This window comes from Monopterus albus, unplaced genomic scaffold (genome assembly GCF_001952655.1).
Source record: "Monopterus albus unplaced genomic scaffold, M_albus_1.0 scaffold18.1, whole genome shotgun sequence".
In the NCBI taxonomy this organism is placed as follows: domain Eukaryota; kingdom Metazoa; phylum Chordata; class Actinopteri; order Synbranchiformes; family Synbranchidae; genus Monopterus; species Monopterus albus.
This window is the reverse complement of record NW_018127898.1, coordinates 9,209,001-9,224,361: the sequence shown is the minus strand read 5'-3', so window position 1 is coordinate 9,224,361 and position 15,361 is coordinate 9,209,001. Positions and strand designations below refer to the sequence as shown.

General features: G+C 40.6%; 1 protein-coding gene across 9 annotated transcripts in view; it reads right to left on the bottom strand.

Annotated features, from left to right (window-relative positions):
• The window catches only part of chl1b (cell adhesion molecule L1-like b), a 91,711-nt gene that overhangs the window by 26,934 nt on the left and 49,416 nt on the right, over positions 1-15,361 (bottom strand). For all 9 annotated transcript variants that reach the window (XM_020592696.1, XM_020592697.1, XM_020592690.1 and 6 more), the window contains 12 exons: positions 14,406-14,546; positions 12,364-12,475; positions 11,919-12,085; positions 11,669-11,834; positions 11,428-11,552; positions 10,955-11,056; positions 10,433-10,630; positions 10,141-10,211; positions 7,751-7,973; positions 3,893-4,008; positions 3,430-3,634; positions 3,174-3,296 (listed from right to left, as the gene is read on the bottom strand). In XM_020592696.1, coding sequence (XP_020448352.1) covers positions 3,174-3,296; positions 3,430-3,634; positions 3,893-4,008; positions 7,751-7,973; positions 10,141-10,211; positions 10,433-10,630; positions 10,955-11,056; positions 11,428-11,552; positions 11,669-11,834; positions 11,919-12,085; positions 12,364-12,475; positions 14,406-14,546 — 1,749 coding nt within the window. The remainder of the gene's footprint in view (positions 1-3,173; positions 3,297-3,429; positions 3,635-3,892; positions 4,009-7,750; positions 7,974-10,140; positions 10,212-10,432; positions 10,631-10,954; positions 11,057-11,427; positions 11,553-11,668; positions 11,835-11,918; positions 12,086-12,363; positions 12,476-14,405; positions 14,547-15,361) is intronic.

The window sequence follows — 15,361 nt, the reverse complement described above, 5'->3', positions numbered from 1 at the left end:
TCTTCCTCATCATTAGCATCTTGGTAGCTTTCAATGAGATGTTCCATCACTATGCACCTCAGGACGCCCCAATCATTCGCCGTGATTGGAGTCCTCAGCGTCTCCGGAGTGAAAGTTTCACCCTCTCTCAGCTGGTACAGGGCCAGCTCGCCGGTTGTATACTGAAACACGTACCCGACATACCCTGACAATAATTTCAACTCACCACGAAGTGAAGCATTCGGTGGCTTTTGAATTCTGCACAGTTGCATGGTGACTTTTTTCGGAGCTCGAGACAAGGCTGGGGGCAGGACAAAGCTTCTGATTGGATAACCTTTCACCTAGAACTGTCAAATCGAGTTTGATGAAAGCCGGTATCTATACTGTGTGTCACCAAAATGCACTGTGCTGCCTAATTAGCATATGCACGGCCTCAACTGTGCCTCTCATCCCACCTCAATATAAGCACATTCATTCATGGCAGGAAAATACCAAACACACCAATGCACAAAAAAAACGTAGACATGCGCTCAAGGAAAATTGCATTAGGGCTTTGGTTGAAGTAATGCAAAAATTGTTCTGGCAGAAGAATAGAGCATATAGTGAACCTGTTGAAGGTTGTAGACTCCCACTCTTCCACGGACTATTTCCAAATATTCTGCAGTGTACTGGAGGAAATACTTGGGTCCTGTCTAGTGTGAAACAGACCAAATCTCACCAGCAGGGAATGGCCGACCAGCTGGTGTGTGTTTAGCCCAAATGCAAAGAAAAAGAGAACGAACTGAAATCAATGTCATTTTGAATTCCCACTCATGCTGATGTTTCAGCTCAGTGCAGTGAAAACTTTACTTGGTCCACTTGTGATGAGTTACTTCATACTAACTCTAATTTAAGTTTTCAAACAGATCAATCAGAATAAATATAAAGCTGCAAATAAAGTGAAAAAAACCTCAAATATTGTTCAGTGCTTAAAATCATCTTCACTTTTGTAATGCCTATTTTTGCCTAGTTAAGTGGTGTGACTAGCTGGCTGAGAGGCCGGCTGGCAGCTGTTTTATGTGTTCTGGCCTTCACTGCCCCAGGCTTTGGTGTGGGTTAAGCTCTTTAAGCCAGTGTGACCATGCCACCTACTCGACGGTGAGGGGAACTGTCTGATACATTCAGTCATTATATTCAGGAATTTATTTAGTGATTTAGAAAAGGACTAACAATAATGACGTTTTAACAAAAGCAGGAAGACATCTGTCAGTCACTGGCCACAAACAATGCACAGACAGATCCATCGGCTCATGAGCGTCTTAACCAAACATGTTTAAATCTCATTACCTGTGTCGTCTCTCTGTGGTTATTGCCGTTCACGCCACCCCACAGCTCACCCACCTCTGCCCCACCACCACTTGATTTGACGGCTTCTCGGCAGGTTTCATTCCTCCACATCTATCTCAAATGGGGTTGTTGTCAAATAAGTTTAAATATGTCCAAATGAACCCTTGCATTCTCCTTAGATGTCTTCCCTGATTGAAATGCTTTTGTGTCTATTATCGTGAATACAATGTGTACTGGTGGAGTTAAAACCTTTATCATGGCCACTTCTTCCGTCTGCATAGGCCAGTTTTCTGATAAACTCACTGATCTTCTGTGGTGACAGCTTGACACAGTGATAAAAGCCTTCACACAGGAAACCATACAAAGCCATTTAAGAGCAGGGTAATTTAACCGTTAAAACACCCTGGTATTTCTGCATGCTCAGTGAGTTAAACAGTGTTACAACAGGCCTTCCTGTGAAATCTGTGAGATGTGAAGCTATGAAATGATGTTATGAAGGTGGGTGTAGCCCTCAAACAGCTGCGCTGCAGCTTGAGATTCCACTTGTGTCACTGATGATACAACGACAGCTGGCAGCATTATCCTCGGCATTTCGCACATGACTTGCTTCAAGGAGACTTCAAAAAAGTCACACTTCAACGAGTCTATCAGCTTTATTGCTGTAGCACAATGAAAATGCCCTTTCCTGAAATACTGTATAACTCTTAGCCATCTTGTGCATTCGCCAAATCAAACTCAAACTCACTTAGCCAGGAAATGTGGCAATGAGACATTGTTGGAAATTTGTCATTAGCTTCATTATGACTTTTGTTTAAGAATAGCAAAGTGTATGCACATGTGGGATGTGGTCAGTGATGGCAGCCCAGGACTGTGAGCTATAGTGAAGATGCCTCCTGAAGACAAGATGGGGTCACTAAGACCACGTTCACACTGCAGGGTGAAGTGACTCAAATCCAATCTTTTTGCCCAAATGCGACCCGAATCCGATTTTTTCAAATCCGGCCCAGGCCACTTTCATATGTGGTCCTAAATCGGATACGTATCCGATGTTTTGCAATGCGACTTCAGTCTGAACGGACAGGTCGTATTTCATGCAATTTTTATGTCATTGAAATGCGACAGATGTCACAATTCTGCGCTGGAGGAGGCGAGGGGTAATAAAAAAAATTTTTTTAAAGTGCAGACAACGTTTATTCAGGTGATGATAACGTTTTCCTTCTCACTTGGAAATTATTAATGAATTCTGTATCCGTGAAGCCCCTCACGGAATCCCACCAGTGCTGGCTCCGACTCCGCACCCACACATTCCTCTGTACAGAGGTAGCAGCCACTACCTGAGCATTAAGACCTGCAGTGTGAATGTAGTCTAAGACTGGACCTCAACAGACTGTGACATGGTGGCCTTGGTCAGCATAAGCTGAGCCATGATTGTGGTATGTTCCAGCAGATATCACCCAGACATGTTTCCATTACTCTGACCCCAATATGACCCTGGCCACGTTAAAGCAGCACAATGATTTTTCCTTCTGCACAATCACCACAGTGAGCCGAAGGTCTCATCCATTTACCTGTAGAGTTCTGAAGCACTGCACGTGCAGAATTTGTCTGTATCAGTACTGTACTGTACTGTGGTATGGAGGTAGAGGCTGTGCATTTAAGACAGTAAGGCTGTTCTCTGATATGGTGCCAAACTGAAATATATGGCCTGTGTGTTTTTCTGTATACTAATTCTCTTTTTAGCTAAGGAAGTGCAAACTGAAAAAAAAAAACACCACTGAAAACAAGGGATAAAGAAGAGAAGAAAGACAAGGGCATCACCAGTATGTCAGAGTTCGTTAAGTATAGGCATGAGGCATAGGGATACGTACTGAGCTGGTATTCAAGGAGGTACCCGGTGAGAATCCCATTAGGTTCTGCTGGCAGGGCCCAGACCAGAGAGACAGTGTGCTTTTGTACATCTGTGACCCTGAAAACAGGATTTTTCTCAGGGACTGTGGAGGCAGAAAAAGGTAATACAAACAGTAAGCAGCTGAATTCTGCAACCCAGTTTCCTTGGCTATTATTAGATTTTTCCTTCAGTAGTTGTGAATCAATACACCCCATGCTGCTTCTCCACAATCCTACCTCCCTCTGGGGTTTTGAAGTTGATGGGATGGCTGCCAGGGCCATTGCCCCGCCCATTGAAGGTCATGACGATGAGGCTGTACTCTGAGAAGGGCGTTAGTCCTGGCACTGTGGCATGGTTCTGGTCCCCAGGGAACGTCAGTGTGTGTTTTTCTCCATGGCTTTTCTTTGAGTCCACCAGACTGCGCAGACGCCACCAGTTCATCTAGATCAGGAGAGAGACGCATAAAGTCGTCCTCAGAAGAGAAATTAGAGGCTGTACATCATACATATGTCTATGTGTGAGAGTGCTCAAAGAGTTATTGTGTTCTGTTTTTCTGGTGACGTGAACAGAAAAAAAAAACACTGAGTTGACCGAGTAAAGAAGACAGAGTGGGATGAGGGAAGCAAACGTTTAGAGCAAGGTTACTGCCATTCCATTTAAACTGTGTCTAAAAGCAAATGTCTGTTTTTAAGGTATTACCCTGTAGCCTCCCAGATGTCCATGTAGCTTGTCCTTGTGTACACGGGTCCAGCTAACCTTGACCACGGAACTGTTCATCACCTCCACAGCTACATCATCAGGCGCAGCAGAGGGAACTGCAAAAGCAAACACACATTAGAATCTACAGTAAGTTGAAAGTAAGTCAAGGAAAAACAGAGGAGTGAGACTAAATGTGCAACAATGACCCTGAAAACAACTCAGAGTATTTAATGCAAAAGTTTCATCATAAATTAAAACCAAGAGATACTAAAATATCTAAATTTAGGATCACTGATCTGTAGAAACACCTATTTGGGATCACTATCAATGAAGGACTACCACAGTCCAAAAGGCTAATGAAAAATAACAAACTACTGAGCTATAAGGAGTGAACACTGCATTTTCTATCATCACATACAAATATAAGGGCACAACAGTAAGAAGCGACACTACCTGAGGTGACATCCTGGGGGCAAGTCCAGAAAAAAGCTAAACACAGGGAATACAGTAAACCTCTGTACAGACTGCTCCCATTGACAAACTGTAACTACTACAGTTCACTCAACAAAATAACAAAACTTATAGATAAATCATTTCCCCAAACCCACCTGAAAACTGCAACAGGAAATACCAGAGTTAAGCAGAGTTTTATTTATTTATTTTACTTAATCCACATCTTTCTCCATACAATCATGTATCCTAAAGTTAGAATCCTTTCTTTTCTACTTTGTACTTTGCCGGCAAATGGGACCACTGAAAGTTTGTACATTCTGTCTTCTAATATCCAGAAACCACACAAGTTGATGTCAGTAATTTCCAGGCACATTGCCAAAAATTTAATTAAGAGAATATTTACAATGTTTTAAACTTTGTTTAATGAACACTGGGTCTCATTCACCAACTATTATTAAGAACAAATGTGTTCATAAAATTTAGGAAGTTTTCAAAAAAAATACTGGCATTCACCAATGTTTATCTACCATTTGTTCTTAGGTAAAAACAGAATCTATGTTCATTTGAGCACTAACATATGTTTGAAATAACTGGTTATTTACTTTCCTTCAATTCTGTAGTTATATAATATTATAGGATTTAAATTACAATAACAGTTTTGTCATCTTTAATATTTTTCCCATTATTTTACAAAGCATTATGGCCTTTTAAAATGAATAAACACTACACTAAAAGTACAACAAGCAAATCATTGTTAAAGGTTTTAAAATTAATTAAACTTTTACAGTGTGATTATTTGTAGCTTAGAAATAGAAAACACATTACTTAAAAACCAAACACGTTTAAGTGCATATCTTTATTTCTAATTTCTTTCTTTAAGTGCCTCCCAGATAACGTGGCCAGTGTTGAGGCTGTCTGTGTAAGTGTTTGGTTGTCCAGCACCACATCTGACACTCAGGGCAGTTAAAGGGACCCGGGTCTGCTCAGCTGATTTCACACCCAGAGAGCCGTGTACGGCCCTGATGTGCTGGTCCAGCTCAGATACCTCTGGGCCAGCCTGTCCTCTTCCACCGGTCAGTGTCTCTCTTCTGTGTTTGTTGTGTTGCCTCAGATTTCAGCTCAAACCATCTTTTTAATTCATCCTTTTAATTATTTTTAAATCTGTAAAGTGTATCTTGACATCAATTGTTTTCTTGTATTAATCTTGTGTTAGATTTATGTCTGAATGATTGTTTTAGTTACACACCACATAACAACATACATGCACATGGAGTTCTTCATTTGTTCTGATTAATGCTTGATGCATGTGGAGCATAAGATAAGAGAAGGAGACGTCGGACTGTCTCCAACTCATGATGATTCTATATCTGTTTGCGTAAGGGGTTAGCCCAAGAAATCACCTAAATGTATTAGCCTCTGTGTTCCCGAGAGCTCTCTTCTCCAGCAGCTTGTCTGAGGAAGAGAGCCACCCGGGTTGTCCTTTTGTGACTTTTAACTTGTGGCTTTTTAAATAAACCAGAACTAAAATCAAGAAAGATGGACTCCTTCCTTACTCAGATCTGTCCAATAAAAGAACTGGGGTATTACACTCAGCTTCTGTTTTCCATTTCTGTGTGAGATTTCTGTGTGCACACAACCCTGGAGTCTCATGCCCTTTTATGGGCAGTGCCAGGGTGTTAACCCTTGTTAATTAGGAACGACTGGCACACGCTTTCAACTTACAAACACGTGGGATTCATCAATATAAGAACACAGGTGTGAACAATTCTGAGATTTAAGAAGGTGTTCGTAAATCAGATGCGGCCTTTTCTTATGTAGTATTATGGTTCTTATTACCATTGCTAACTCTGAGAGACGAGACAGTCCAAGTAACTTCAAAACAGTGCCCAACAATAATGTAGCCAACAATAATGTAGGTTGTTCTTAAGAAGGGTCCTAAGTGTTGGGTATTTTTAGTCAGATAGATATTGGATAGATACTTTATGTATTAGAAATGTTTAACTAGACATCCTATCTCCACTAAACAGTTAAATGCTTAGTCATGCTTATGAGTTTCTACAGGGTACATCTGGTCAAGGATAACTAGAGAGAAAAGTTGATGACTGTCAGCAGACAGGGTGTTTAATATTATTATTATGATCGGTTGACGTTTCTGTGTAGTATGGGGCTAGCCCAACCGAGGGGATATAATGTATAGGCCTGGTGGGTTCAGGGTCTTTCATCTTACATCTGCCTGCGTGCAGTTTGGAGGTGCAAGATACTTGAGCGTGTAATGTAAATTTTACCTGTGATCCTTTGAATAAATCAGCACTGTTTTGAAGTTACTTGGACTGTCTCGTCTCTCAGAGTTAGCAATGGTAAGAAGAACCAAAGTCTAACAGTATGAAGAAATTTAAGAAAACACTTAGGAAGATGCTGAAGAAAGCATCTGGACATAGTTTTAGGTAGAAGATGTTTCACCTCTCATCCAAGAGGCCTCATCAGTTCTGTATAACTGGTGGTGAACAGGAGGTATTTATCCCCCTGGGTGGTGTTTCAGTCCTTTGACAGCCAACAATGTCCCCTAATGACTGAGTCGTTGGAGTCTGGTATCAGTGAGAGTCAATACCTGTCTTTGAACCATCACATGTGGACCGACGGCCATATTCTCCTGGTGTGAATTGGGGTGGAAATGTTTGAGTAGAGATTTCAAAAAGAGTAACTCTGCTTTGAAATACATGACTTTTGCTAAACAGCATCAGCTGAGCTCCCAATTAAATGTTTATCTTTGACATGTTAAACTGTGATGTAATTGTAGAACAAGTAGAAAAGAGTCAGAAATGTCAATTACAAAGCATCATCTAGTTTGTTTACCAACATTACCTAACATTAGCAACCATACGCTACTGGTCAGACCATACCAAACAGGGCTGTAGCAGCAAAATCTTTGAGCGTACTCAAGTGACAAAAGATTATATAAATTCAAGTTTTCATCAATATAATAGCTTTTCATTTTAAGGTGAAAAGTTTTTTTAACATTCATTTGGAATTGTGCTTCCTGGCACGTGATGTAAATCCAATATTCATTTCCCTTTTAGCTGAGTTGTATGCTCTGCCAGTTGTTGAGGAAAACAATAGGGTTTTTAGCTGCTCAAGGCTCCACATGCTCACTAGCTAGTTGCTAACTTAGTCTACTGGTTCTGAACCTTAGGACTGAAGAGAGCAGAAATTAGGACAACAAAACCAAAACAATGTGTTAAAAGACACTCCTTAGAGCTCAGGTGAACTGCAGAGTTGGATGATGTTTCTAAGGAGCTTTGTCACACTGAGCAGTCCTTATCAAATTACACAGTCATTTTATCCATTGCTAATTAAAAAAAAAAACTAGTTCAGTTTTAAATAAAACCAACAAATATGGGCACTCACAATCCTCTCCAGAGTAGCCAGTCACTATTCTGGGCTCAGGACCCCACCCCTGATGGTTTCTGGCTTGGATCTTGATCTCATAGGGCACAAAGGTGGGAGTGCTCTTCACCACAAATGAGTGTCTCTTCACCATGTGTTCCTTCCAGTCCTCTTCTGTGTCCTGTCTCCTGTAACTCACTTTATACTCCAAACCAGGACCATTGTGCTCAATGGGTAACAGGGGCTGGATAATGGAAGAACAATGAAGCAACAATAAAAAATGAAGTATAACAGTGTGAAGGGATTCACAGAGACTTGACCTGGTCTACTGTACTGTAGCAGCAGGGCTTTACTTTGATAAAGGACATGTTAAGACACTGTAGATGAAAAGATTTATCTCCTCACACAAGGCGGACCGTGAGGAATAGAATGATGTACCATTAGACACAAAAGCAAATCATTAACAGTGGGAGAGCTCATGAATCCAGGATCTGAGGACTACATTATCATGACAGGGCAACCAGATAATAAGTGAAGGAGAGATTCATCTTTCTCCAATAAAGCTGAATATATTACTGTACATATTAAAATAAACCTTTCCTTTGCATAGCCCTCCTTTCTCTTTCTAATCAAATTAAAGGAGCAGCTTTCAACAAAAACTTATTCAGAGCGATCCCAGGAAATGGCTTTTGTAAAGCTATGAATCACAAAAGAAACTTTGAAAGTGGGTCATTTCTTAAATTCCTATTCATAATTACCTATGAAACACTGATAAAGCCTCCCTGTCCTCTTAAGAGAAATTCTTTGATGTGCAAAAACTGTAGCAGATGTAAATAATTCACTATATAAAGGCCCACAGTACAGAATTTGCAGTAAGAGGATTTAAAAAAAAAAGAACCAAACGCTACAGTTGAAAGAAAAAGTAATGGCACTGTTTGCAATTTCTTGGTTTTCTGCATAAATTGGTCATGAAATGTGAGCTGATCTTCACCAAAGTCACAAATATCCACAAACACAATATTTCTAAGCTGCTAAAAAACAGTCATGATCTTTTATGTCCTTAATGAACACACCCATTAAACATACAAAGTGATGGTGGAAAAAGTAATGGCAACAGTGCTTTCAGAACTGGTGGAACCACCTTTGGCAGCAATAACCTCAAGCAAGTGCTTCCTGTAGCTGTGGATTAGACCTGCACAATGTTCAGTAGGAATTTTGGACCAGTTTTCCTCACAGAACTGCTTCAGCTCAGCCATATTCTTAGGATGCCAGGTGTGAATGGCTCTCTTGAGGTTATTCCACAGCATCACTGTTGGGTTGAGGCCTGGGCTCTGACTGGGCCACTCCAAAAGGCCAGTTTAGTGTTTCTGAAGCCATTCTGTAGTAGATTTCATTTCATTCATTTTCCCTTCCACAATGAAAAGCGGTCCAGGTCCAGCAAAGCAGCCCCACATCACAATGCTCCCTCACTATTGGGACGATGTTTTCATGTTGGTACGTGGTTCTGTTTTTACACCATACATGGTGCTGTGTGATCTTCCCAAACAATTTTACCTTAGTTTTGTCTTTCCACATGACATTTTCCCAGTAGTGCTGTGGAGTGTCAAGGAGGTCTTTGACAAACTTCAGGCGTGCTGCAGTGTTGTTTTGGAGAGCAATGGCTTCCTCCATAGTGTCCTGCCATGGGTACCATGCCTGTTCAATATTTTGCATATGGCTGACTCATGAAAAGAGAAGCTAACCAATGAATCCTTCAAGCCTTCAGCGTTACTCTAGGGTTCATTTTTACCTTCCTGAGTGTTCTATGTTGTGCCTTTGGAGTGATCTTGGCTGGGGGTCCACTTCTATGGAGAGTAGCCACAGTTCCAGATTGTCTCCATTTATACACAGGATGTCTAAATGTCTAACTGTGGACTGATGAATATCTAAAGTCTTTGAGATGACTTTGTAGCCCTTTTCAGCTACATGCAAATCAACAACTCTTGATCGTAGGCATTCTGAGATCTCTTTTTTGTGAGGCCTGGCTCACATCAGCTGATGTTGTTTGTGAATAGCACACTGACACTGTTTGAACGTTTTTATAAGTCAGAGTAGTTCTAAACCACACCTCCATTCTTGTTTCATTGACTGGACTCCAAGTTTGTTAACACCTGACTCCAGTTGACATTTAGTGACATCCGAAGCCTAGTATTTCACTTATAGTACTTATCCACCATCCATCCATGTTTAATGAGTGTGTTCAATAAAGGCATGAAAGATCATGACTGTGTTTTATCAGCTGAGAAATGCTGTGTCTGTTGATACGTATTTGTGAATCTGGTGAAGATCAGATCATTTCATGACCAATTTATGCAGAAAAACAGGAAAATGCAAATAGTACCATTACTTTTTTTGCAACTTCTATGGCTTACCTCCCAGTTGATATCCATTTCATGTGGCAAATGACCTTCGATTTTGATATTTTCAGGGTTCTTGTCAGGGGCTGTAGAAAAAAAGGGAATATAGATTTTGTCAGCATTATTAGTGGAAGAAGTCTCCAGAGAAACAGGCACACAGGAGAGCAGATTTTCAACAAGAGTGGAATCAATTATGTAGCAGGGCTGAGTGTTTTAAAGTTCACAGAGCACCAGTGTTGGCAGCTCAAGTGGCCTGGAGGACTTTATCAAAAAGTATAATAAACCATCAAAGTAGGAAACCTCAGACCTGCTGGGGGGGTTTTATATCTCTCTGTGGGCTTGCTGGGAGGACCCCTCCCTACAGTGTTAACTGCAAACACACGGAAGCGATAGTCCACGTGGCCGTGGAGTTTGAGGACAGCTGAGTTGTGGTTCCCAGGTACTCGGAGAAGCTCCTTCCAGTTTCCTGGCTCCCACTGGTTTTCCTCATACTCGATAACAAACTCTGTTAACATGCAGAAAGACCATAAGAGCGGCCCCTAACTGCAATAGCTCTTGACAGACTATTACTTATCTAACTATTGGCTGTGCAGAAACCTCCTCAAACCCTGCTCTAGACTTGTATATTCCTCAGGGATAATTCATGCTTAGATGAATCAGTAATAGATTCATATAGTAACATGGTTCCAAACAAATCTATTAACATGGCGACTAATGCCCAAAAATGTGTAAAGCTTTTAATACCATTCAGTTCAAGAAACACTCGGTATTCATTAAGTATGCCTTAAACTGTTGTACTGACACCTGCACACACAATTGCTTCTTTTACCTGTGGTTGAACTATTGTGATCATCCCCGGGGATCCATTTCATTTTCACACTTTTGCTCTTGTGTTCAGACAGTAGCACATTCTCAGGCGCATCTGGGACATCTGAAAACCATCACAGTAACATGGATTTTGAAACTCACAGACCCATCAATCTCTCCAGAAAAAAAGCCAAGGGAGCAAATGTTCAATCAAATCATCCTGAGAGTCAGAGGATGTGGAACGAGCTGCACCGCTGCATAGGCTGCCACCGTTTCTTTTAGACTTTAACAGCCATGTCAACAGCATTTGAAAAGGGCGATTGTCAGACATGGCACTGCACTAATAAAGCAGTGGTCTGCATGTTCATGCTCTGCATTGGCTTCCTGACATATTGATCCACGAATGATTGTGCCATATATTAATGTGGCACCAGGGGTTCTCTGATCCTTTTGCCCCCGGAGCACGACTGCAATATTGTTCATATATTAGCTCACCTAAAACAATGAGCAGGGCTGAGGCTGTGGCTCGGTCCACTGGAGTTCTTGCCACACATGTGTACACACCCTGGTCCCTGTGGCTCACATTGATAATCTGAAGAATATCATTCTCCACAAAGTATCTGTTGACAGTAGGATGGAGACACAATATTTGACTGACAAAACTGAAAGTACAGTAAAATGACTTTGCAGCTGGGATTTAATCTGCAGTGCTGTTAAAAAAAATCCAGTATCCTACCTTGAATTCTCCGTGTAGTTGAGGGGTATCTCTATATCATCTTTTTCCCACAGGAGCTCAAAGTCGTTGTTGAAGGACTTGTCGTACTCTGCCAGGCATGAGAGCTGGGCTGTGGTACCCATTAGGATCTGCTGGTCCTCTGGGGGCATGGTAATTCTAGTGGGATCTTCCATAGGTAGAACTGTATTAGTTACTAGTTACATTTCAAGGACTGTGAGCCACTAACACATTTACGTGTAAAACTGTTTACCTTTCACATAAAGCACTGCATCGATGGCAGACCGTCCCTCTGTGTTTTTAGCTAAACACGTGTACTGTCCTGTGTCGTCTTTCTCTACACTGTAAATCTCCAGCGACCCGTTGATGTGAACACTAAATCTTGGTCCCTTCACAGATTCAGAGGAGTCATCTTTGCTCCTGAAAAAAAAAACAACACTAATTAAAGTCTCAGAGTTCTCTTGGGTCAAATTATTTATGAACAAAGCAGCAATCTAAACAGACAAACACTACACTGTAGCAGCCAATAGGATGTAAAAGTTACTGAACAGAACATTAGTGTTGGCTGACAGATGTGTTTTAAAGAAACAACAGGTCAATGACACAGAGATGTGTGCAGAAGGATTGTATGCCTCAGCCACTTGAGATCTACTGCTCTCTGCTGGTGTATTGGAGACAGGAACATACTATCCACTTACCAAGTGATAGCAGAAGGAGGAGAACTGAAGACCTTGCAGTGCATCATCACTCCCTTCCCCTCTGCAGCCGAGTACTCCTCCCCCTCCCTGGTCAAAATCATAGGTGGCAGATCTGCATAGACCAGCAGTACAATGTAGTCATCAGTCTAATGTTGTTAGGAAAGTAGAGGAGGCTCTAATGCAGATATTCCACCATGGAGGAACCTACTGTATGTGTAGCCTTTACCTTACAAATAAAACTGAATGAGATCAAGATCACAGGTTATCAGTTTTAAAAACCAGATAAAAAGAGAATGGCGTAAGCCAGATACAGCATGTGTGGATTATACAAGGTGACAGCAGTGTTGCCTTTCCTGTGTGTTAATTGTGGGCTCCTTAGTGTAACAAATGAGTCAGCTGTCAGGCTGTCAGAAATGTGTAATTGCAAAAATTAAATAAAAGACAAAAACAATGGAATAATGAGTTAGCCGAGTGTGTGCACCTTATCAGTTGTAGCCAAAGCCTCCTATTGAAATGGTCTGTCTCTCCTAATTGTTTGCACAGGCAGCAGCTGGGACTTAGCATTCAGAGACTGTCCAGCTTTATTAACTCCTGTGTCACTGCGACCAAACTCCCCAGACTTGCTCAGAGTAAACATTCTAACATTCTGTCTTTTTTTTTCTTTTTTTAATCTGCACTTGTAAAGCAGCACATGTCGATGTACAGCACTGAAATCAGTACAGAAGGAGAACTTGTTACCATATAAATGGCAGGGAACGGGGCTTGTTGCTCCACAGGGAGAACCGCTAGTGTGAATGAGGGAGCAGACAGCTTGTAGACAGCTCTCCTTCCCTAGGCTCCTCACTGCTTCATGGGCATATGCCAACATCAGCACCAGCTCTCTAGCTTAACTGTCTGATACACAAGATATTCTTCACCTTTTAATGTGCAAGATGGGTCAAAAATCATCCACATTCATTTTCAATAGTATTTGAGCCATAGTTGAGTGTTTCACTGTATCACTGTAATAACTTTAAAGCAAATTTATGTCATTACCCAAGACTTTAAGAAGCAATCAGCTGCTTTTTTATATAAGTCATTACTTTATTTTGGCATGATTCTAAACTGATGTGGCAGTTCTGTCAATAAGGGTCAAAATGCAATACCATGTTTTCAAATGGATGCCAAGTCATTTTCTCAGGCAAGTTTTTATCTTACATTTACTTGGCAGAATATAACAAGTTGCTTCTAAGTGTTTTAGGGACACACTTTCTCTTACTTTACACGAAAAAGCCCCATAGGTCAGTAGCTAAAATACAAGAGATCAACAACCTCCTACCTAGCTGTATCTCCACAGATCGACAGCGAGTTAGCTGTGAAACAATAGGTCAAGCTATCACTGATGACTGTAAACATATAACTATTCTATCATGCAGTGCTGGAATGTAACTAAGTAGATTACTCAAGTACTGTACTTATGTACAATTTTGAGGTACCTGTACTTTACTTGAGTGTTTCTGTTTTCTGCTGCTTCATCCTTAGACTTCACTACATTTCATAGGCAAATATTGTACTTTTTTACTGCACCACATGTATTTGATCACTTTTCAAAATCAAATGAACAAAACAAATACATTATAATCAGGTATTATTGATCCCTGGTGGGAAATTTACCACCTACCCATCAGTGTGTAAAGCATTTCACATTCTAAGTACTGTAGTTAACATTAGCTCCACCTTTACCAGCTGCAACATTCAGAGTACTACTTCCGCCACTGACACTATTACCATGTCTTTCTAACCATAGACAAATTTATGCACATGTATGTGCACGATGTTCTGAGGCAAAAAATACAAAAAAAAAATTCACAAATCTACAGACAAATGAAAGTTTCCTATTAAATTCCACTAACACATCAGTCAGCAGTCCTATGACTCACTGCAGAGTCTGACACTCACAAACACTTGTCACAGATCTTTATACTGTATTTTGATGTACTTGTAATGGCGAAACCGAACTAATGAAAACTGTGGCTCATGCAACTAAAAGGTGTCGTACTTACTCATAATCATGATGTTTGCATTGGAGAGAAGGGTTCCGTGTCTGTTGGATGCCTCACACTGATACACCGCACTGTCAGATGCTTTGGTGTTGTGTAAAGTTATGGTGTCACCTAACACCCTCCTGTTGGTTGCCGGCACATCTGTCGTCACCAGAGACGCATTCAATAAAACAGTTTTAAACATCCATGCTGCACTATTTTAACAAAGATACTGTTGATTGGGCTTTGTTTTTCCACAGCAACTTGAACAATTTGAATTATTTCATAAAGTCCATGTATAGTATTTGCATTTACTGAAAACTGCACTGGATGTACTGTAAATCTAAACATGAACATTTTTGAGTAGTTTAACTTTGCTCACAGTCATAATCACAGTAAAATGAAGGTTTTTCACCATCTTGCTGTAGCTAATACTACATAGAGGATATTTAATAAAACATGACACCAAAAATAAATGTTTTCCTCATAACAGACTCTGGGTGTGAACATAGAGCCTCTCACATTGTTGGCTTTTGATTCTTTAAGAGATGTCTGCTTACAACCCCCATCACCGGTTGTATATTTCCACCGCTGTGACAAGTTTACTGAAAAGTAAGTTGTTTTTTGTCTTATATAAATCAGTTGTATAACTTCCTAGTAAGTCAAGAAAATAGGCACAAATATGATGAAAGTCTAAAAAACATTTCCAATGGTTTCTCAGCGGTACAGTAAAATATATATGATTCACAGTAAAGAAAAAGTCAACTGCAATATTAATGTGTTTTTCAAATGTATTCTCTAGTCTCCTATTGCATGACAAAAACCTTGCACCTTCACAACTTTCATCACAAGTACCTGTTTTGGTCTGTTTCCTTTTTTCCTTTGATACAAAGTTTGTGTCTCAGTGGCTAGAATTCAATTTAAAGAATCCAGAGCTGTTGACAACTCAGGATTATTCTCACAGTATTTCACAGTGG